This window comes from Ochotona curzoniae, unplaced genomic scaffold, assembly GCF_017591425.1.
Source record: "Ochotona curzoniae isolate NIBS_2020 unplaced genomic scaffold, NIBS_Ocur_1.0 contig_3520, whole genome shotgun sequence".
Taxonomy (NCBI): Eukaryota; Metazoa; Chordata; class Mammalia; order Lagomorpha; family Ochotonidae; genus Ochotona; species Ochotona curzoniae.
This window is the reverse complement of record NW_024465894.1, coordinates 21,440,389-21,464,348: the sequence shown is the minus strand read 5'-3', so window position 1 is coordinate 21,464,348 and position 23,960 is coordinate 21,440,389. Positions and strand designations below refer to the sequence as shown.

The following is a 23,960-nucleotide window of genomic DNA, read 5'->3' as shown; positions in this document are numbered from 1 at the left end:
CAGGATTATGAGTGCTTGTAGAGGTTAGCATAAAGCATGCAAAACCCACAGCCACTCAGTCTTTGCATTTCATGCGTGGACTGACAGGGTGGGGATGGTCTTACCTCTGGCTCCTGTAAGAAATTCTACGACCCACCCTTGGAACTTCCACATTACACTGTGTATCTTTTTAATAAATTGGCCCCAATTCTAAGGGATGTCATATTTCTGGAGTTTAATACCCTTTTTTATGGTAACAAAACAGTTCACAATTCTGTTGGTAAAGTGTAATTATACAGTACCCAGATGTCATCTAACAAGTCAGCTGTGGCTTATATCTCCTATTCATAGTGTGCTTTGGGATTTGTAGTGGATACTCAGTATTGTATACTTTAATTTTGCTTCAAGTTGTCCAGAAAGATTTCAGGTATTTGAAAATGTTATCTGTGGTTCACGTGTGGGGATCTGCCATCTAAGATTTTCAAGGTGGGGCACTGACAAGCAGGTCCCTGGCTCACGGCTCCCACTGGCCTGCCGGGCTCTCCTTCAGTGGTGAATAGTTCTCAGGCCTGCATCCCAACATCAGGTCAGCCATGAGTGAGGTTTCTTGGGACCAGCTCTGTCATCTGACTTGCCAGGAGTCATGTTGCAGTACAGACTTCCATGCTGGAGACCTCTGCAGCCCTACCGTGACCTCTCCAGCCTAGCTGCCTCCTGGCCTGGCTTGTCCCTAGAACTGAGTTCCAGCTCAAAGTGGTTTCAAGTGACTCGGCTCTCTGACGGCAGTCAGCATCACCACATCATGCTAGCACTCCCAGCTGAGGCCTGATGCAGTGTTACACTCCTACACCCCAGTCTGTGTCTGGTGTGCCTTTTATGCCCCAGCTTGCAGATAGACCCATGGTGGACAGGAGCAGATGCTACGCAGGAACGGAAATTGTACGTTCCTGTGTTCCTGGCAGGTGGGCGCTGTGGCCAGTCAGTTCTGGAGAACTGGCCTCTGCAGGTGACTCACTCGGCCAGCATTGTTTTGTAATGGGGAGGAGATTACTCTGTGCCCAAACACTGGCTTGTTTGGGATCTGCAAGGGTTTGGGAGTGTGTCTGCATTGAAGGTGTGGGAGAGAAGCGTGAACTGGACCTGACTTAAACATTGATCTTGACAGTTTGACCTTCCCTGTGACATTGAAGCCATTTCTTATTCCTGCTGTATAAATTTTATGTGTTTGTCCAGAAATGTTCCCTGATCTTGATGTAATCATTCAGTGTGATGTCATCAGAACCCCATGTTTGCACTAATTCTCGTCATGGAATTGTGTTGTTCCAAGTTATCTGAAGCTGTAAATTCAGCAAAGAGGAAGGAGTGTTTCTGCCATGGGTTTTCCCTGTCTTCCAGTTTGCTGGCATAATTCAGCCAGTTACCCATCAGAGAACATGTCATCTGTTGTCACTAAAAATTAGGTGTTTTAAGTGTGGACATGAAGAGACTGAACATCCTGGAGATTCCAGATTGGTGGATTCAGCCAGGAAGGTGTGTTCAACCCTTGGCTGTTGAGGCAGAGCCATGCCTGGTCTTGGGGGCTTGTGCCTTTCTCCTGCTCCCTTTCCTGGGAGAAGGAGATTTCTGGTCTGTCCCATTCCGTTGTCCTTCTTGTGGCAACTCATGCTGTATAATCTTCTTTTGTTCACAGTCTAGACAGAGATGAGAACAGGCAGTTTTCCCCAGATGCTGATTTTCTGGGAGAGGGGGGTCAGAAGGGGTTCTCGTTAGGATTGACTGACTGTCTCCCACAGAAGGGAAGTGGGATGCTGGAGACAGAGGTAGAACCTTCCAGGAAGCTGTTGGCCCTAGCCTGTCAGGAGCCACTGGGACAGTATGGACTGGGCAGAGGTTGTGAGCAGTGCTGTCCTCAGGGATGGTGGAGCAGGATCCAGAGCCCATGGGTGGACGTACAGGGTCCTGATGATGAGCTGCAGACTGCGAAGCCCCTTGGGCTCCCAGAGGACTGGGTACCAAAGGGATCCAAGCAGGGACTCTGAGCCCAGCCTGAAGTGAGGAGCAGTGTGTATGCAGCACAGGCATCATGGTTACACCCAGAGCCTGGGAAGGGGACAGGCTGTAGGAGAGTCGGGGGGAGAGATGGGGAAGAGGCTTAGCAAGGCAAGGATGCCTGGGAAGTGAGCAGGAGGGAGGGCTGTAGATCATACTGCTCTACACGGAGCAGCTGTGGAGGGCATTCTTCCTGACGTGGCTATGACCTGCAGCTTGTCTGATATCCTGGCATTTCACGGGCTAAAGCAAGACAACAGACAGTAAGATAATTAGTCAGACTTGTCTGTTGGGCCAGGGGCCCTGGACTGCAACAGATCAGCAACCAGAGAAGCAATATTATCTGTCCACATACACTTGGGTTAACCTTAGGTTAACTTGCTACTGACCAGGAACATGAGGATCTGTGTGTTTCATAGTTACCCAAAATCACAGATTTGTCCAGAAATTTCCTGTGTCGGGTTGGTCCTCTTTTTTTTCGGTCTCACAGCACCTTCTAATATCTATGTCCCATTCTTGTACACTGACCCAGTTTTTCTGCAAAGAAGCTGTAACCAGGCCTCATGCAGGACGTGCAGCCCTGGCAGCATCCAAGTTGATAGTGATGTTATTTTTAAAAACCGACTTGCTGGAGATTGCATCCCTCGGCAGTTCACCCCTTCAGGCACACAGTTCTGTAACACGAGTGTGTTCCCAGCACTGTGGAGCCATCACCATGATGGATTGGAACTTTACCACCAGCACACAAAGAAACGCTGCCTTTAGCCATCTGTCCCCTCAGCGCCAAGCTGCCTGAGCCAGGGGAGCCTGCTCGTGTGCTATAGATGCAGTTTTTCAATGCCCGGCCTCTTGCACCGAGCATGGTGCTGTCAGCATCGGTTGTTCCGTATGGCTGCAGGTGTCAGGCTGCCGTTCTTATCCCCAAGTGACACTGCAGCACATAGAAATGCCACTTGTTGCTTAGCCATCCCCCAGTTGAGGAACTTTGTGTTGTACGTGGTGATGAATAATGCTGCCAGCAGGCAAGTGTGGCAGTTATCAAGCTGGCATGTTGACCCCCAGGATTGGGGTTCTGGAAACAAGATCTGGCCAGGAGCCTCACCAGGTAGCTCTGGGGTCTCCAGTGCTTTCCAGGTGCCTCTCATTGTTTGGGCAGAACTTCACACACAGAACCCATGTCCATATAAAGCATATAGAGAGGGGCCCACTGGTGACAGTGAGGCAGAGGTCCTCAGGCCCACCCTCTGCCTGGGGCTTCAGGGGCACACCATTCTCTTGGGGCTCCGGTATGGGTCTCACTGGGGCCTGGGAATCGATATCCTACCCAGTGGGCCATTCCCAGTTCCAGACAGGTGGGTCCCTTCCTTAGTGCCTCTGTCTCATGTTTGGATGGGGGATGTGTAAGTATAGAGAAGTAGCATGCGCAGTGTGGTTGGGCCTAACAGTGGCAGGTCTTGCAGGCCGTATTTGCATAAGGATATCACAGCAGCTGCTGTTTGGGATGGGATGGCAGCACTGCAGGTCTTTCTCATAGCATGGGAGAGTGCTAATGCCTTAGGGAATAAGGGACTAGCTCTCCTGTGTGCCACTCTAGCAGGATGTGTCTTTTAAGACAAGGGAGGCCAGACAGCAAGGCAGTTGTTGAGTGGTGGTCTGTTCAGTGTCACTGCAGCTCCTCTTGGGAGGGGTTACTTCCTGATGCAAGGTGAGTTGTGGCTGCTGATGAAGATCCCAGGGGCAGAGTGCCCCAACTATGGCTTATGCTGTTAGAAATACAAGGTGGAGGCTGCCCACAGAGAGTTCAAGAGCCACACAGAGGTTTGCCAACATTTATTTTTGATATTTTTAATGCTCACTTATTTATTTTCATCTATTGAGAAAGATTCTTTTGTTTGGTTCACTCTCCAAATGCCTGCAGCAACTGGGACTGGGCCAGGCCGAAGCCAGGAGCCCAGAGCTCCGTCTGTTACTCTTGGGGGCTCAGGGTCTGAGCACCTGAGCTGTCGTCTGGTGCTTCCCAGAGCCAATGAGCAGCAAGCTAGATGGGAAGCTGAGTGGCCAGGACTTGAACAATGTCCACATGGGGGTACCAACATCCCCAGTATGCACTTAAGCTGTTGTGCTGCAACACCCACCCCTGTTTTTGGAAATAAATGCCGATGGCAACATGTATGACATTTCTAGAAACTTTGCCTGCTGTACTTCTAGTTCTTCGTGGGGTGTCTAATGTGTGGCTCCCAAGACTAAACAAGCTCTGCTGTGACCCAGGGCGGTCAGAGTGGAGGTCTTAATTACATTTGCACAAGTGGTGTAACAAATAATACTTGAGAAGAGCTCTTCATTTTCTCTGACAAGCTTCACATTGAGAGCTGCAAGATCCACAGGCAAATACTTATTTTTTTCTCTGCAGTTATCACCGATTACTTTGGTGTTTTACATTAATTTATTATGTAACACTACATGGCTGAAAAAGAATCTGCATAGCACACATGTGTGTGTATTCATAGCCTTGTTGGAAGGTAGATACCTGGGCTCTGTCCTGCTGCCCAAGTATTCCTCCTGACCAGGGACCCCCTTACTCACCCCAGCCCTAGGCTGTCTGGCTACATCTCACCTACCCAGGGGGACTGTTGTCCCAATTATGTGTTTATTATCCTGGTCGCCTTTCCTTTCCTTTCTTTTCCTTTTCCTTTTCCTTTCCTTCTCTCTCTCTCTTTTCCTGCCAAAACGGCTTAAGCACAGAGCTGTGTTCCCTACACAAAATCAGCTGCTTTCTTCTTTGGGCACTTTCCTGGTGGCATCCTCAGTCTGTTGTCTTGTGACCCGTGTTCTTTCTCATCAGGCTGTGCCTGTTGAATATACTGACACGTGGGGTTTCGGGGTTTCAGCATCCAGTGTCTGGAGCACGCGCAGTCCCCAACTTTACGCTCTTCCCCCCAGTATGTTCCTTTCTTCTTCTTAATGTTTTGGCGACTGCGGCCATGTATTTTTCCATAGCAGCATCTCAAATGGTAATTCCATCTGAAGCAAAATGTCTCCCCATATGTTTAGATAACCCTGTTTTTACGGGTATTTTGATTGATCTGAGATTTCACCTGCTGCAGGGCTGGTGTTTGGCACAGAGGCTGGCACAAGACTTGGGACACATCCCTTCTAGGTATCTCTGGGTTCCAGTCTTGCTCTGTGTGATTCCAGCTTCCTGCTGATGTGTACCCTGGGATTCATATACTTAGCTTCCTGCTGGTCACATGGGCAACTTGGATTGAGTTCATGTCTCCTGGCTTGGCTATTGTAAGCATTTAGGGGGTAAACCAGAAATGGGAGATGGTTCTTTCTCTGTCTCTTCCTTTGAAACATATAAAAGAAATATATGGGGTTTTTTTCCTTGCTGTTTGGGGCTTGTTTTATTCGTTTTCCACAGGAAAAATTCAACATCAATACTGATGGAAGACATACAGAAATGCTGTACATAATAAGAACTCTTTTTAAATCTGCTGTTGATTATTGAAATCTAGTCTTTGTTGGGAAATTGACTGATGGTTTCATTCACACATGTATTTCTTTTATTCTCTTCTATTCTTCCTACTTCTTTTCTTGGCCTTCCTTTCTATCCTATTACCTGCTCCATTTTGTTTGTAAATTTATCTAAAGATCTGAAACTTTAAGGAAAGGAAGAAATATATGTTTTAAAAGCCAGTGAAATTAATGCCCTTTTGCATGTATCTGTGTCCTTGATAACTAGTTCTTCTTTTTTCCTTGAAAAAAATGTATTTATTTTTATTGGAAAGACAGATTTACAGAGAGAAGGAGAGACAGACAGAAAGATCTTCCAATTCTGGTTCATTCCCTAGTGGCTGCAATGGCCAGAGCCAAGCTGATCTGAAGACAGGAGCCAAGAGCCTCTTCTGGGTCTTCCATGCAGGTGCAGGGTCCCAAGGACTTGGGTCATCCTCTGCTGCTTTCTCAAGCTATAAGAAGGGAGATGAAGGGGAAGTGGAGTAGCCAGTACATGAACTGGCACCCATATGGGATCCTGGTGCTTGAAGGGGGAAGATTAGCCAGCTTTCTACAAGCTCAGTGCCAAGGGCAGAAGTTGCTGGGTCCTATAGCACATGACCTCAATGCTTTGAGATGTATGTTGGCAAATTATGCTCCTCAATGTTCAAATGTAAACTCCATGTTACCAAGAGAAATTTCCTTTCCTCAAAATTTCCTTTCCTCAAAAAAAAAAAAGGCTAGTATAATTATTTTTTTTCTGACTGAAAGAATTGTAGAGGAGAGGAGGGGGACGTAGAAGAGAGAGACTGAGATTGAGCCTTCCTTTGTTGGTTCACTCTCCAAATGACCAGAACAGCCAGGGATGGGCCAGGCTGCATCTGAGTCTCCAGTGTGGAGGACAGGGTTATGAGTGCTTGGGCCGTCCTCCACTGCTTACCGTGTTAGTAGGGAACTGGTGGTGGAGTAGCTGAGACTGGAACTAGCGCTCTTGTGGGATGCCAGCGTTGCAGGCAGCAGCTTAGCTTGTGGCACCACAACTGGGTGAGTTGTAATTACATAATCCGTGTCAATTTGATACATCATAAATCAATTCTCATTGGTTTTATTTGCGTCAGCCTGGTTGTTAGTGAACTTGACTTCCTTTTTTCCTGAGCTCATTAGACACTTGGATTTCTTCACATTTAAAAAATTGTGAATCTGTATTTTAGATGCAAATAAGTTTGGTTACTTTCTCATTTGCATTTTGTATTTTCTTATTCAAGAGTTCGTTTTAGATTTGGTGTAGTTTTGTACTAGTTAAATGACAGCATGTCCTTCACTCCTCTTCAGGAAGCTGTGGTCTCTTCAGAATGTGTGTGTGTGTGTGTGTGTGTGTGTGTGTGTGTGTGTGTGTGTGTGTGTGTGTGTTAAGGATGGGAATGGGCGTGGTACTTCCTGGATGCTTATATATTTTGGGACTTCATGGTTGTATTAAGTCATTTGGTTCCAATTTTAGTATATGTGCTGCCGAAGCGAACATGGTGTTAAGTCATTTGGGTCACCGCCTTGAACCTCCACACTCTGTAGATATTGTTTGTTGATGGCTGATTGGTTTGGTTTCTTCGTTGTGCACACTTGTCTGCTGGTTGGTATAAATTGCCATCTTGAACTTCCACACTCTGGAGAGGTTGTTCGTCGATGGATGCTTGGTTTGGTTTCTTCTTTGTGAACACTATTCTGTCTTCATGCTGTGGTTCTTGCGTATTTAAACAGGCCTTTTCGTGTCTTCTCTGGTCTGGCTCTCGGTTGTCTTTCTGATGGTGTGGAGGAGACGGCAGGCAGGCTCAGCGCAGGCTCTGATCCTCTCGGTATGTGCTGGCCTTGGGGGTCAGCCTTCCTTCCTCTGTGTGCGTTGCTCTTTCTGCGTCTGCTCCGACTGACCCCTCTTCTGTGCCTCCTGTCCTCCTCGCAGGACTGCATTTTCTTTTCATCCGTCACCTGCTGCTCTGAGCACTGGCAGAATCCCAGAAACAGTCACTTCTGAGTCTCCATTTTGTTTTCCCTAGTACTGGATCCATTAACTCCATCTATTGTATGCACTTGCTTTCTTAAGTCAATTTAAAATTGTTTATTAAGGAAATTATGCACATAATTAAAGACAGTGCAATGCCTGAAGGTTTAAGGAAACATAAGCTCTGCCTGTTCCTCCCTGTGTTTGTCCTACCCCCCACAAGCCTTTAACTACAAACTTTTAACCCATCCTAAGCTCTTTCTTGAATACTTTGCTGTCTAACTCCAAATAACAGACTTCTACTATTTCTTGACTTATTAAAGTGTGGTGTAGTTTCTTTCCCAGATAAGGCAGTGTTTGGGTCCACCCTCACTCTTGTTGCACCACTCTGTAACTGAAGCTGTAAATGATCCTCAAGTTGTCGAAATTCTCACTGTTGCTCACTGCAGAGACAAGCTAGGTTGGTCCTCGTATCTGTGATGGGTGCGGTTGTGCAGCCTTTTGCTTTTCTGGGGATGGTTCCATGTCTTCCTTTCCCTCTTGCAGTCTGGCTGAAAAAACTGTTTTTCTTCTTTCCCCTAGACCTGTTTCCCAGGCATTCTCTAGAGTGCCCCTTCCTGTGGAATGCTCTTGAATGCTCACCAGTGCCAATGGATGGCACTGCTGGGTACTGTGTACTTACCTTGTTGGGTGTGGCTGCCACTTCTTTCTCAGGTCCCATCCACTGCGTTTCTGGTTCCTATGTCTTGCTCTTTTACAGTTTGTTGTTATTTTGTACAATAATTCGTTTTTCTCAAATCTGCTGTATTTGGTATTGTACAACCTGTAGGCCCAACAGAGAAGAGAAAAGCCTTCCCCTCTTAAGACTTTGGCAAATTTAGAAACATTTTGAATTACTTAGGCGAATTACTATTAGTTTAAAATGCTCATGGACAATTTTCTGTTCCCAATTAGGCCCTGGAATACGAGCTTGCTGCAGTTGAGGATTACTAACCAGGCTCGTGTGAGGAGTGTGATTGAGAGTCACTGAGAAGGCGCTCATTGCTTCCACCTTCTCTCAGTTTGTGGCCATAATGTGGCATGTGTATTCAGGCCCTGAGGCTGAGTGGGTGGCATGAGGCAGCCCCTGGCCTCCCTGCAGGGAAATTAGTTGCTTCTCTGCTGTCTCTTTTGAAAAGTGTAAATTCGCTTCATTGAAGGAAAGAGCCAGGCCACAGGTGTGGTGGAGTTAGAGCCCTGCAATGGCTGTGTTCCCCTACCGGGCTGGGAACAGGAGTGCAGGATATGATAACGTAGGCGTTTGCCTTGCAGTACAGTGTCAGCGCCGGAAGAATTCACCTGTGTAATCAGATGAACAGGCTCCACAGGCTGTTCCTATTGCAGCATCTTTTGGTGCCTTGTGGGCAAGGGACAGTTGGCATAAATCTCCACCAGTGTCCATGAGTGTGATCCAGCATAGAATTCAGTGGACAATCAAGCGACACTCCATGAGCCATCACCAAAAGGTGCTGTCTGTTGAAACGTATGTATGCCTTGTAACCCCTGCCTCTCATTTCATAGTGACTCAGGATTCGCTCCAGGCACTAGCTTCCTGACACTCTGGCCTTGAGTCCTCCTGTCACTGGATGGTACCTGAGGCAGAGAAGAGTTAGTGTCCAGGGCAGGAAGACACGGGCCATGTCCTGTAGGATAGCTGGCTGTGCAAATTGCAGATGACCCCTGGGTTGGGTGACCCTGTGGGCTCTGACAGTGGCTGCTGGCGGGAGCTCACCTGGAGGGCTCAGAGGTAGCTGGCTGTGCCGTAGAACCATGCCTGGGCTGGGCTTGAACCTCTGCCGTGTCCACCTGGGCCTGAAGGCTGGAGCCATCCCAGCATGTGCTAAGCAGTGAGGGAGGACAGCAGAGGCCTAGCTAAGCACCCTGCTTTCTCTTTTTACATGCCTGAGAGGGTTGCTGTAAACATCAGGGAATGAGAAAATTACATTAACTTGCATACGTTTCATTTGGGGACAGATGCCTGCCTGCTTTTTTTCTTTAACTCCCATTGAAACCTCAAGTGGAGTTAATAATATATGAAAATTAGGTATCATGTGTGCACTTTGCTTGCTATTGTTTTATTAAGCAGCCATTGATTTAAAAACAACACAGTGCAACAGTTGGCATGCTGGGAGACTGCAGAGTGCAGGGACATCCCCTGGGAGTGTTCTGTTGGCAGTTTTTTCCTCTCTTTTAGAAAAGATTTATTCATCTTTATTGAAAAGGCAGGCCTACAGAGAAGACAGACAGAGAGAGCTCGTCTTTCTGCTGGCTCACTCCACAGATGGTCATGATTGCCAGAACTGAGTCATTCCCAAGCCAGGAGCTTCTTCCAGGTCTCCCACATGGGTGCAGGGTGCCAAGGTTTTGAGCTATCCTACACTGCTTTTGCAGGCCATAAGCAGGGAGATGGATGGGAAGTGGAGCAGCTGGCACACAAACTGGCACCCACATTGGATGTGGGTGCTGCAAGACAGAGGATTAGCCTGTTGAGCTATTGTGCTAGCCTTGTTAGGTTTCCCATTATACCAGAACCTATTTATTTTAAAGGCTTTCACTATTATTACATAATTTGAAATTATTTCAAGCCACAATTTGGTAAAACAAGTTGTCTCCAAATTGCGTTAAAAGCGGCTTAGTTGCCTAGTGAGCGGCAGTTAGAGTCAGTTCCCCTCAGAGCTTCCCAGGACCCTTTGCTAGCTGACATTGCATCCTCCTTTTTCTCCTCACTACCCTTGCTGTGTGATCTGTAAAGGTGCAGAGAGAAAGTGAGAGAACACAGTCAGGGCCCTCACTGTTCCTCCACAGAGGAAGCGGGCTGAGATGGACATGTGGTTGTTAGACTGCTGGTCAGCTAGTTAGTTAGCACAGCTGTCTGCCCTTGCCCAAATAACCCCTTTGCCAGAGGGTCTTGGCCCTTTGACAAGGGCTGTGGGCCTTCAGGTGGCTTGCTTCATCTGCACAGCAGAGGGAAACTTGCCTTCTACAAACTTCTGTGGTGTCTGACAGAATAAACTGATGTAACGTGAAGTGCAGTGCTTCACCCCAGACCCAAGGAAGGTCACTGCTCATTTCATTTTTCTATATTCCATAGCATTCTGTACTGACCCAAGTGTACTTCACAAAACTCTTACAAAATGGAGTAAGAAAATGGCTTTATTTTGGTGCATAATAAAAAAAATAAAAACGAGAGGTCTTTACAAAGTTCACAAAAAAGGCACACTGTGAATTTTAGAATTGTTTTGAATGGAAATAAACAATTCTGTTTCCCATGAACTTTCTGAAGCACCCTACATACTGCTATGAAGTTAACTACTCAACAGATCCACCACCTAATAATACCTCACAGGCTTATCTCCAGGGTCAGAGGAAGTCAGATGACATAATGGGATAGTCAGGGTGTGGTCCCCAGAACAGGAGGGATAGGCACTCAGAAAAGAAAGTTAAGTGTCTTAGAGAGGAATTTCTCAAACTGCTGAAATGAGCTACTGGGCTGGTTAAGTTGGGATGTTTCATGCTTCTGCCTTTGATGGATATCTGCATTCCCAAGGAGCCTGGCTGGGCATGTCCTTCCTCTTGTGGCAGCCTGTGGCTGCCCAGGTGTCCCTGTGCACAGGGGCAGGGGCACAGGTGTGGGCTCTCACCCCTGAAGAATAATTCCTTGTGGTGGTGTATGTAACTACATTGGGCCATTTCAGCTTTACGACCTGTACCATTAGAGTTTCTTGGAATATCTGTAAAAATCCCAGTTGTTGACTTCATGGTGCTGGAGCTTTTCTGCTGCTGGCTGCTTCCCTCCCTAATTAGATTTTGCTCATATGCAGGATAGAGAAATTTGGAAGGAAATAGTTGACATTAAAATAACTCAAAACGCAATGGCTCAACTGGGCTAATCCTCCCCCTTTGAGCACTGGTATCCCATATGGGTGATGTGTGTCCCGGCTGTTCCATTTCTGATCCAGCTCCCTGTTCTGTGGCCTGGGAAAACAGTAGAGGACGGCCCGAAGCCTTGGGACCCTGTACTGATGTGATGATCTGTAAGAAACTCGTGGCTCCTGCCTTTGGATAGGCTTAGCTCTGGCCATCATGGCCATTTGGGGCATGAACCAGCGAATGAAAGGTCTTCCTGTCTCTCCTTCCCTCTGTAAATCTATCTTTCCAATAAAAAGATAAGTAAAGAAATTAGCCCAAAGGCAGGGGCACAGGGTCCTTTGTGCTGGACCTGTGGTAGTTTCCAGAAGCCCCTCTACAGGTGAGCATTTGCTCTGGAAGAAGCCAGGGCTACTGGAGCCTTGGCCAGGAGCCCCAGGACCTGGTGGCCTCCCCAACCTGGCTGCTGCCTGGGGGTGGCACTGGCCTCAGTGTGCTCACACACAACCTGAGGGTAACAATGTCTGCTCTTACCTTTCCAAGATGCTAAGGGAACAGACTGGCTGTTGGGAGCCAAGGGCTCATTTACTTCCCAGGTGTGAAGATGAACCTTAAAGAGCTTAGATGAAAATGTCAAGGTGATATACAGAGGGTACAGGTGCTATTATTTAAGTGGTAGGCTCACAGAAGGCACAAGACAGGACTGGAGTTGTTTCCGTCGGACTTGCATCATGGGGCATCCATCCATCAACACTCCAATTTCCTCGTTGTTACTCCCACATGATGATGGAGGCAAATGTCTGCCACTGTCATCATTTCCCCTAAGAGTGGTCCTCCCTTCACAATGGTTGAGTACCTGCTACATTTCTGAAAGGATTCACAAAAGAGCCTGTTTTCTAGAACCTCTTCAAACTTGGGATTAGTGCTTACCCATCTTATAGGTTGGCAGATTCCCGGGGAGGGATTGGTGATGGGACTGCAGCCATTGACAGTTTCTACTGGCCACATCTCAGTCCTTCCAGCCAAGGTGGGCATTATGGCTGCAGGCCAGCTACCCTTGACCCCTCTTTTCCTAGACTGAGTGGGGTCTGCCGGGGTCCAGCGTCCATCTGAACAAGAAATGCTGAGCTCTCTCTGTGTTCAGTGAGATGTCCCTTGGGCCAGTCAGTGTCTGCAGAAGACTGGGGTTACTCATGTCCTGTTCTTCACCGTCGTTTCTTGGTGTGAAGCTGTGAGTCTTTAATGGTACTTTGGAGTGATGTAGTGTGTGTGTGTGTGTCTCTGTGTGTGTGTGTGTGTGTGTGTGTGTGTGTGTGTGTGTGTGTGTGTGTGTGCAAGAACAGGCAGGTAACCATTCCCTGCTGATATGCTGCCTTTTCCCTTGGGGAGGGTGTCATCTGCACCTGTGCACCGTCTCCTCCTGGCCCTTGCCATCCTTTCCCCTTTGGGGGGTGTCATCTATCTGCACCTGTGTACCGTCTCCTCCAGGCCCTGGCCATCCTTTCCCCCTTGGGGGGGTTGTACCTGCACCCATGTGCATGTCCTCTTGGACCTGTCTGTATCGTTTGTCATTGATGGAGAAGTCAGCACAGATAGGGGACATTAGATGGCCTGTCCTGGCTTCTGTTTTTTTTTTTTTTAAAGATTTATTTATTTTTATTGGAAAGGTGGATATACAGAGAGGAGAGACAGAGAGGAAGATCTTCCGTCCAGTGGTTCACTCCCCAAGTGGCCACAACGACTGGAGCTGAGCCAGTCTGAAGCCAGGAGTCTCTTCCGGGTCTCCCATGCGGGTGCAGGGTGCCAAAGATTTGGGCCATCCTCAACTGCTTTCCCAGGCCACAAGCAGGAAGCTGGATGGGAAGCGGGGCTGCCAGGATTAGAACCAGCACCCATATGGGATCCTGGCGCGTTCAAGGTAAGGACCTTAACCACTATGCTGTCGTGCCAGGCTGTGTCCTGGCTTCTGTTTTTCCCTTTCCAGTGGACTGCTGGCCCCAAGAGCAGGTCCTCACCTGCTGCTGGGCCGGCTGCACACCCCCTGCCCCTGGAGCAATGCAGGGCTGTTTAACTGTTCAGCTGTCACTGCTCTGCTGTTCGCTTCCTTCCCCTCCCTGCACAGCCATCTGTGCTTCTGGGTGCTATGCTGTGCGAGCCCTGGCATGTTGTTGGCTGTACCTCCTTGTCATCTGCTCTGTCTCCAGATCTGTGGTGATGACTTCTACCAACTGCTGTCATTGACCCCTTCCTGGTTCCTTGCTGGCCCACTTCCTGGCAGGGTGGGTGGTGGTTTTGTCACCCCAGACTCTTCTGTGTTAAGAATTTGAACCCCTGTCGTGGAGAGTGGATCTGTCAGTGATGTGTCTGGATACACAGCCCTGGAAGGCAGGGCCTCTGCTTGCTTCTCTGCCACGTCCCTGGTACCTAGCATGGGATGTGACATATAGCCAGGGCTCAGTAAATGAGGTAGGCTTGACAGATGAGGGGAGAGAGGCCATGTGGCTCCCTGGGAAAAGGTTGGTGTGGGGTTGGGAGGCCTGGGGGCTAGCCCTGCCCCAGACCTCCATGGGCTGTGAAGCCTGAAGGAAGGAGATCCTGTGGCCTGGCTCAACGTCCCATCTGTCTTCCTTCTTCGTCGATCGGCAGGCTCTGTGGGATTTGGCTCTCAGCTGCAGCTGTCACAGACCTACCCAAGTGTGGCTTAATCGGGAAGGAGTGTGATCCACACCCCCTCCCAACCCCCCACCCTCCCCAGCAGGAAAGCAGAGTCCTTCAACTTGGCCCTGACCCCTGATGTCTGTGCACCCTTGTACCGCTCCTCATCCCGAGAGCTGCAGCCTTCGCGCTGCTCCTTCCTCCTTCCCCACCCTGCGAGGAACACCTGGCTTGAATTTCTGTTCCCAGGTTCAGTCCTGGCCCAGGAAATGAACCAGTGGATGTAAAGCCTTTCTCACTCGCTGTCTCTGTGTCACTGTCTCCCTTTCAAATAAACATATTTTAAGAGAGAAGAGCTGTTGTCTTTTTAAGACTAATAAGTAAAAACTGAACAAACAAACCAAAATCAGCACATTTCAGGGAATGTGGGCTTTGCTTATGGTCCCCTTGACATGTACCTGCTGTTTGAGAGATGTTGCCCTTATACATGAACCCATGTATATTACTTATTTTTTCTTCTATTTATCTCCTTAAAAAAAAAAAGCAGCTGTCCGCTTGCCTTGAGATGTAAATTTCACATTTTGACTGCTTTGGATTTTCTGCTTTCCGAGAAAAGGCCTAGATGCCTTAGGTAGGCTAGTTTATAGTGTTCTCATGGGGGCCTCTGCTTGTGGCTGGGATACTTCAAGATAAATCCTGTGGGAGAACCAGCATCCCGTTGTTGGCAGAAATGTGGGCTGTGCCTGTCGCTTGAAGAATTAGCACATGTGATTTCCACGTGTGGTTCCTGGTAGGAGCCAGTGTCATTACTGTGGAAAGTCAAGGCTTGTTGACCCAGTTGTGCATGCCGGTAACGGTGCCTCTGTGTCACGTGGGTGCTGCCAGGATCCGAGAAGCCTCCAGGTTCCAACCTGGCATTAGAGGCCAAGACAAAGGGGAAGAAACCAGCCCATCATCAAGTTTCTTCCTTTTCAAATGAGCTGGAAAATGAGTGCAGATTTGGTCTGGGAGGTAGGTGCAACTGGGAGTGGCTGCCTCCTAGGCTGTGTCACTGCCAGCCCAGACCATGCTGAGTCCACATTGCTAGCTTTCCCACCAGCCTGTCTGTGGTGGCTGGGCGGCTGCTGAGGGCGCCAATTCTCCACACGGCTGTGCACCTTCAGCCTTGGTTCCCTTGAACCTGCTGGGGAGATCCCTGGGGAAGAAGGTGCCAATGGCATCTGACGTCACAGGTGTGTCCCCACAGGGAGCATGCCCAGTCCCCTGTGGTCAGCAGCTGTGGATACTGCCATGGAGCCTGCTACAGGTGTTTGGAACACTGGGTAGAAACTATAAGTGGGAAAGTATCCTGGTGAGCAAAAGCTTTGGAAGAAATACAATAACAAACCAGACATCTGGTAATTTGCAGAGCCCTCCCAAGCCATCTTGCATTTGGGCTAGGGACAGATCTGAGAGTCAGCGCATGTGTGGCAGGGCTGTTGTGATACCACAGGTGTCCGTCTGCTCTCATCTGGGTGCGACTTGGCGTGTGGGAATCTGCCCCACGGACTTCACAGACCCAAGCACCTGTTCAGATTTGGCTGGGACAGAACAGGTGTATGAGATGCAAGCACGTGTTCCTGTGGGTAAAGTGTTGTGGTTTTGTTTCTTTGTGTGTATCAGCTATCCAAGCTTGAAAAACAGCAGCAGAGGAAAGAGAAGACCAGAGCCAAGGGACCCTCGGAATCGAGCAAAGAAAGAAACACGCCACGAAAGGAAGACCGCAGCGCCAGTAGTGGGGCGGAGGGCGATGTGTCCTCGGAGCGGGAGCCCTAATTGCAGGAGCACAGGACCAGGTAGGGTCTCCTCGCTGCACATGTGGAACAGGGCTGAAAGCCATCTTTTGGAGGTCATGCTTAAATCTGCCACCTGCTAGCATGCAGGAAGAAAGGAACAAATATCATGTGGGGTTTTATGCAGAAGGATGCAGCATGGGGGCTCAGCTGCTGGTGACCGGGCACTCCACACCTGCAGATGTGTGTTCCGACAGCAAATGGGCATGCAAGCTTTCTATAGTACCTATCTACCTCATGGGCCATGTCTATGTGGAGTTAGGCTGCCCTGTGCTTCCCCCTGCATGTTTCTGCCAGATGACTTTGTTAAATGACACTTTATTCATGTCAGTCCCATGCCAGGGCTGTGTTGGATCTAGTGTCCCTGCCTGAGGCTCAGAGCCTGGCTGGTATGATACAGCCACCCGAGGCCCTTTGCTCAAGCTACAGGATCCTCCTTCCCAGGGAGTTCACGGAAGTATTTGGATCACAGTGTGGTTCCTGTGCCAGCCGTGTGAGTGAGGTGGGGTGTGGAGAGCGATGGACCTAGACCCAGAGCTCTAAGGAGGACACAGGCCCCTGAGGACTTGAAGAGCAGGCAGGCAGTAGCTGCTAAGCCAGGAACAGGTGCCAATTTGTGGTGGGCTGGACCTCAAGGACAGATGACTTTGGAAACCAGAAGGCAAAATGGTTGAAAGGTTGGATCAGGTGGGAGGGCGCAGGATGACTCTGTGACATTACAGAAATGGAAGGATGTTGGGAGGGAGTCTGGAAGGGTCTGCCTCTCTGAGGAACTTGGAGCTTGTCCCGGGATGACAGGGAACCCCTGGAAGGTGTTAAGTATGCAAGTGACAAAGGTTCAAGATTCAAAGAGATCTCCCTGGCAGCCTTGAGGAGTGGGGCTGGAGGCTGACAGGCCAGGTAGGCAGCCACTGCAGAAGAGGAGAGATTTCAGCTTGCTGGAAGGAACAGGGTGGAGTCGTTATTTATGAGAGAGATGGAATAATTTCACACGGTGACCCACTGGGTGTGCCAGAGGACTTGGCATCCTGATCTGAGTGACAGGTGAACACACAAAAGGCACCTTGGCAACTGGAGGTGGTGGCGCTGGCCTGGGAGTTGGTGGGCTTGGAGCTTTAGGCCTGAGGGCAGTTTGGAGCCCACAGATGCGAGCCCAGTCCACAGACAGATTAGCCCAGCAGCGATCCCGAGAGAGAAGACTGTTCCTTGGGTGGTTTTCTGCCTTTTTCCCCATTCTGAGAGGGCCTGGGTGTTGGAAGGCCATCAAGGAAATGACCTGAGGATGCACACTACCCAATCCTGAGATGTGCAAGAGTAGTTAAGAAAGTTTGGTGGAGGTTGGCGGTGGGGAAGGCAGTGTGCGTGGTGCTTGGCAAACCCACATCTCACAATCACAGCCCCTGGATTGGAGTTTCAGTTGTACTCTCAATTACAGTTTCCTGCTAATTCAGGCCCTGGGAGGCAGCAGGAGTGACTGGGCCCCTAATACCTACATGGGTGCCCTGGCTTGAGGTCCCTGGTGGATTGGGACCTTAGCTGAGAGTTTAAAGCAAACTGAAATTCCATGCTCCCATGATGACATCAATGGATGAGAGGGGAGGAGCAAAAATCAAGTGCTTGGAGCCAGCATCGGGGACAGCAGATGGGGCTACCAGGCTGGCATCCCAGATTGGAATACCATTGAGTCCTGGCAGCCCCTGCTAAAGCACCCCAGGAAAGCAGTGGGAGATGGCCCAAGTACTCAGGCCTCTGCTCCCTCTGTGGGAGACCCGAATGGAGTTCCTGGCTCCTGGCTTTGACCTGAGCTGGACAGCAGTTGTGAACCAGAAGATGGAAAATGTCTGTCTTTCTCTGTGTATCTCTTCCTCTCTCTGTCACTCTGCCGTACCAATAAATAAATGAGTCATATATGTGTGTGTATATGTATATATATATGACTCATATATACATAAACAAAATGTGTTCATCTCTCAAACCCAGCTCATTACCTTAAATAGTACACATGTTCTCACACAGATACATAGGCAGATCCAGATGTGCCTTTGAGCTGTGTGTTCTCAAAACAACTCTTAAATTCTGATGTCATCGGACTGAGTCTTTTCTGGATTATATTATTAACCCACTAATATAGTTTGTAAATTTGATGTCTTGCTTTGTCCTTTAATACTTTGTCATCAATATTTAGGAAGTATTTATTTTATATTGTTAAATGTTTTGTTCTGTTTTAAATTTTGTTTTATTTTTAACTGTTCCATAAAACATGTACATACATGTGGGGTGCCACATATATGATGGGATTTTTATCTTTTTTTTTTGTTATTTATTTACATGAAAGGCAGGGTCACAGACACAGAGAGATACACACAGAACCATCTGTTGGTTCACTCTCCAAATGGCCACAACAGCCAGAGCTGGGCTGATTCAAAACCAGGAGCCAGGAGCTTCATCTCGGTCTCCCATGTGGGTGCAGGGGCCAAGCACTTGGGCTTTTCTAGTCGTGGTAGTAGGGAGCAGGATCAGAAGTGGAGCAGCTGGGACTTGAACTGGCAGCCATGTGGGATTTCTGCACAGTAGGCAGTGGCTTTACTCAATATGTCATAGTGCTGGCCCCAGCCAGGTGATATTTTGAGGCACACATATCATAGTAACCAAATCGGTTTCCTCAAACTTGTATCATTTCTTTATGGTGGAAACATTTGAAATCCTTTCTTTGGTTAGTACAGAACCACAGCTTGAAGATTCCCATTTGCTTTAGATTTGGTCTTGGGATAGCTCCTGCAGCATGTACCCTGGGCACCAGTGTCTTGTGACCACTGGGCAGCCTGGGGTGATTTTCCCATTTCTGCAAGCAAGAAAAACACGAGGGCCACACAGACAGGGGAGGGCCAGTGCTGTGTGTGTCGCAGGGCACCCAGGAGCTGGTGCTCACAGCAGGAAAACTGAGACAAAGAGGGAAGGGCTAGAAGCGGAAGTGGTCATTTCTCTGCTGTCCTGTCCACTCACATTCCAAAGGGGAATGAGTAGAATTTCCTGTGGACTTGTAGATGCATCTGCTTTTTGCTTCTCTGAAGTCTGTGATTTTTTTAGAGCTGTTATCATGATTTTCTTCACAGGGTAGTGCAGAGTGGGTAGCGTGGGTCTGGGGTAAATGGTGATATTGTCAGTTGGACTCGGGGGGAGGCCAGCTGAAAAGCAGGCAGGCACAGGTAGGCATGTTTTCTTTGCCCATCCCGGAAGTCAGGGTCATTGTGGCCACTGTCTTGGAGGCCCTGGGGTGGGGCGAGGGACAGGGTCATGTGGAGGGACAGTAAAAATGCCCAGGGTGGCCAGGCAAGGACAGATGGAGAGGTGCCAGAACCCATGCTCCCTCCCTGATTTTGACTCCAGCTCCAGCCAGAAGCCCTGGGCGAGGACCACGTTCAAGGAAGCTTCAGGGGCCTGTGCGTTGTTTCCCAGTGGGAATTCTAGAGGGAGACCGCTGTGTGGGCCAGTCTAGGTTCTCCTCAAGGCTGCTGCAGCCAAAGAGACAGGGTAGCAAGACCAAGTTTGGCACCAAGACACCTACGACAGCCGATGGTGTGGAGGGCCCAGAGGTATCACCTGCCCCGCGGGGCTGCTGGCCGTGGAGCCTGGGTGGAACTTCACTGCGCTTGCAGACCTTCCATCTGGTTTCCTGGCTGGGTTCCCAGCACTGCTGCGAGCTGAAGGGGCACTGAGAAACCAAACCTTGCCATGGTGGCAGCGGCCAGAGGTGTATGCTCCACCCTGAGTGGAGCCAGAGTACCATGTGGGCACCCATGAGAAGCAGCCATGTATGCCACCCTGTGCTTGGAGCATACAAGCTCACAGAAGATACAGAAGTCATGTGTTCTTTGTCTTCGTTGACCTGGTGCTGTCAGAACTGAGCACTTGAGAGCCACAACAGAGGCATCCGCCTGCAGTTACTCAAATTAGGGTGCACGCGTGTCTAGGCATGGATGGAAGTCGGGGCACAGAGGGGTGCTGAACCTGCCTGCTGGCCACCTCCCACACACCCCCAGCCAGCCAGGGAGCTATGAGTGGCGGGGTTGGCCATGTTTTCAGTTTTGAGACCATGAAGGGAGCTGCAGCTCAGGGACAGCTGCACCTCAGGGATGTGCTGGGTCTCAGTGGCGCCTCAGGATAAAAATTTGCCATCCCAGTGAATCGCAGTCATTATCAGATAGTCAGGTGTGGGTAAGAGCGGAATGAGGGGGGTACAGAGGTGACCTTGGCACTGGCTGTGTGTGGCACAGAACAGCAGCCGGGAAGGACACAGCAGTCTGCCTATGCTTTGCTTTAAAAGCAGTGGGAGCCCCAGGGAGCCTCGCAGGCCCTGGGGGAAACAGCTTTGAGTTTCCAAAGCAAGTGATCAAGTAAACAAAATGGCAGAAAGAAAGGAGGATGAAAAGCTGCATGATCTTGGGTGGGTTTTTCTGTGAAAAATATCCGCGGGCCTTGATGGTTTGGGAGACATTCCCTGGCGTCTGGATTTCTTATCTTCTCTCATGGAGGTGAGGCTCTGCTAAAATTAGCTTCTGTTCTTGCCCTCCCATTCCTTCTGCCTGCACCTGGCTGGGAGGACTTGGAGCTTTCTAGAAAGCTGCTTCTCATTTCTTTGCCCTTCCTGGCTGCTGCTGCTGCTGCTGCAGGCACCAGAACATGCTCTCGCGGAAAGAACATGGCTTCCACTTTGGACGGCAGGTGCCCTCAGGTGTCGGCGGCTGTGGCTGGGGTGTGAGAAGCACGTGCTGCTGACTGGCCCCCACATTTCTATCCTCAGACGTCCACACATGCTCCAAGCTGAAATACACGGTGGCGTTTTGGAAGTGGCCATCTGTTGGCTTTTCCACTTGATCTTTGTCAGAATAGGAAGAAGTGTGCTGGCTGACAGTGTTTCCTAAGGAGCCAGAGAGGCCGAGTTTATGTGAGTGTATGTGCCATTTAATACAGTTGCCATCAAGTACATGTGAATACTTAAATGTCAATTAACTAAAAGCAAGTAAAATTTAAAGTTCGCTTTGGTGACTTCACCGACTGTGCCACAGTGCTGGCCCCAGGAAGGAACATGAGCAAGTGAGTTTAGAACTAGGGAATGGCGTCTGTTAACCACTTGGCGTATCCTTGCTAGGTGGTGGGTTGCGGCTGGAGTTGGATCTGCTGCTGGCGTGCGGTGGCGGGGCTCATGTCTCATGACCTGACATTGGAGCACTTGTTAGGCCTCGTGGGGTTCCCAGAGCTAGCACAGTTAGTTCTGAAATCCATCCTTTGATCAAGTCCTGCGTCAGAACTCCAGGGCTGTTTCTCTATAGGGAACTGGGTTTCCTACACTGGCCTTCTCTCGTACAATTTCTTCTGAAAACCATCCTCATTATAAAATTCACACAGAAAATTCCAGAAATTGCCAGGATGAACTTCTGGCATTCATCATGCTAACATAACCACCAAGGACATGTACTTCAGTAATAATTCTTCTAAGCAGGTAATTCTATATATTTCTAATTTGACAAAGTTTTTTTTTTCTTTTTTTCTAAGATCCATTTTATTTTTCTTTTGAAGGGAGAGCTACAGAGGAAATGAGAGACAGAGAGATCTTCCGTCTGGGGGTTTACTCCCAAATGGCCACATGGTAGAGCTGAGCTGATCTGAAGTCAGGAGCCTCCTCAGAGTTTCCCATGAAGGGTGCAGAGATCCAAGGACTGAGCCATCCCCCACCGTCCTCCCAGCCGACAGCAAGGAGCTGGGCTGGAAGTAAAGCAGCCAGGACATGAACAGGTGCTCATATTGAATGCCAGCACCACATGCAGTGTCCCAGACCACCATGTCACACTAGCTGTACTTTTATAAAATAAGACCTACTTTACATGTAGTGTTACTTGTTTTTGTCATTTAATATTATAATGCTTTTCTAGGTCATTTGTTCTTTTATTTGTAAACTTTATAATTTTCATCTCCTGTTAAAATATTTGAGGCATAGCTTTGTTATAATAAGCAATTAACATGTAGAATATTTAATTGAAGTAAATGTAGAGGAAATACTCATTTAACCAGGATCCCTACACTCATTTTAAATTTAAAAAGCTGAAATTTTGGGGGGCTAGCATTGTGACACAGTAGGTTAAGGCTTCAACAGGCATGCCAGCATCCCACGTGAGTGTCTGTTCATGTCCTGGCTGCTCCACTTCCAATCCAGCTTCTTGCTAATGTGTTTCGAAAAGCGGAAGAGGACAGCCCAAGTCCTCAGGCTCCTGCCTCTGTGTTGCAGGCTCCTGGCTCCACCTAGCCCTACCCCAACCGGTGAGGCTATTTGGGGAGGGAACCAGCAAATAGAAGTTCTCTTTCTTTTGTCTCTCTCTCTCTCTAATTCATGACATTCATGACATTCCCCAAAGGTCAGTATGGGAAACAGCTGTTGGTTGGGAGAGGGATCTCCAGCTGCAGGTTTAATGTCACATGAGAGTGGAGATATTGAACTCTCCAAACATGTAGACGTTTTCACATTTCAGAGGAAGGTGTGTGGGATGGTAGAGGACAGTCCAAAGCCTTGGGACCCTAAACCCACAGGGGAGACCTGGAAAAAGCTCCTGCCTGGCTCCTGGCTTTGGATCGGCTCAGCTCCGGCCATTGTAGCCATTTGGGGAATGAACCAGCGAGTGGAAGATTTTTCTCTCTGTCTCTCCTTCTCTCTGTAAATCTGTCTTTCTAATAAAAAAAAATAATAAATCTTTAGGTGAGAACTGGCACTCTAGGATTCTTGTATGGGCTTGAAGGAGTGCTTGAGCTGTTTCATTAATGCTTAAAGCCTGTGTTAATATGATAGGAAGATATATTTTGTAATTACTTCTTAATGATGTATCTTTTCTTTACTCCTTCTAGTGCACTGTCATTGGGAGAAGTGGTTCCTGAAAAATTCAAGATGCTAAGTCCTATAACTGGGGTGAGAATCTGAACCTGAAACATGAACAAGAATACAGAAATATGAAATTGGTACCTGAAGACACCAAAGGACCTGTTACCATGTTCCATTATGACTGTGTCTCACTAGGCAGAGGTATGCACGTGATGGCAGGCCCATGCCCATCCGTGCCTCCTCCACAGGGAGGCCTAGTTGGGTCCTGCCTGTCTTTGCTTACTTTTGGAACAGGCTGGCCGTCACTTGTCATCAAGTCCCCCGCAGAATGTTCTGCGTACCTGTGACGGGTCTTCAGCACCTCCATGCTGTCCCTGTTTGTTCCAACACTGGCTCATGACCAGGGCCTGTGTCAAGTGTAAGAACAACCATCAGTGATAACATATCCTGTGAGGCCTTTGCATCTTGTCATTTTTCTCTCTTTTCTAAAAATAAATAATAAAAGCTTAACTTTCAGAAGCAGCACTTTATTATCAAACACATCCTGCTGCCTGCTTCATGCTGCTGAGGGGAGCAGTGCCTCATGGCTGGCCCCCTACAGGTGTGTGCTCAAAGACACCTTCCTGAGCCACGCACCCAGGCCTCTGCTGCACAGAGCGAGTCTGTTTAAGAGAACAGGCAGTTGGTGACAGTGTCCTGGGAGGTGACATGACAGCAAGGGGAGGAAGCGCAGTGTTAGGATGGCCACACTCCTTTGACTCCATCCCACGTGATCACCTGCAGGAGGTGGGAGTGAGGCCTCTGTGGCAGAAGGCTTTCGGTCCAGTCACCACCTCCATCCACACTTGTGAAGAGCCACATTCTGAGGATGGGGTCTCTCAGCAAAGCTTGACCCCATGAATGCTGTATCCACAGTAGTTATTCTTTTCTTTCTCTCTCTTTCTCTGTCTTAAGATTTATTTATTTTTATTGGAAAGGTGGATATACAGAAAGGAGGAGAGACAGAAAGGGAGATCTTCCATCCAATGGTTCACTCCCCAAGTGACCACAAAGGCTGGAACTGTTTCATTCCGAAGCCAGGAGCTCTTCTGGGTCTCCCACGCGGGTGCAGGGTCCCAAGGCTTTAGGCCATCCTCTACTGCTTTCCCAGGCCACAGGCAGGGAGTTGGATGGGAAGCGGGGC

At 48.8% G+C, this 23,960-nt stretch overlaps 1 protein-coding gene across 1 annotated transcript in view; it reads left to right on the top strand.

Moving 5' to 3' along the window:
• The window catches only part of DTD1 (D-aminoacyl-tRNA deacylase 1), a 107,557-nt gene extending 84,270 nt beyond the window's left edge, over positions 1–23,287 (top strand). The window contains exons 5-6 of the mRNA XM_040981792.1: positions 15,740–15,912; positions 22,804–23,287. Coding sequence (XP_040837726.1) covers positions 15,740–15,892 — 153 coding nt within the window. The 3' untranslated portion in view covers positions 15,893–15,912; positions 22,804–23,287. The remainder of the gene's footprint in view (positions 1–15,739; positions 15,913–22,803) is intronic.
• Positions 23,288–23,960: the final 673 nt, after the last annotated feature.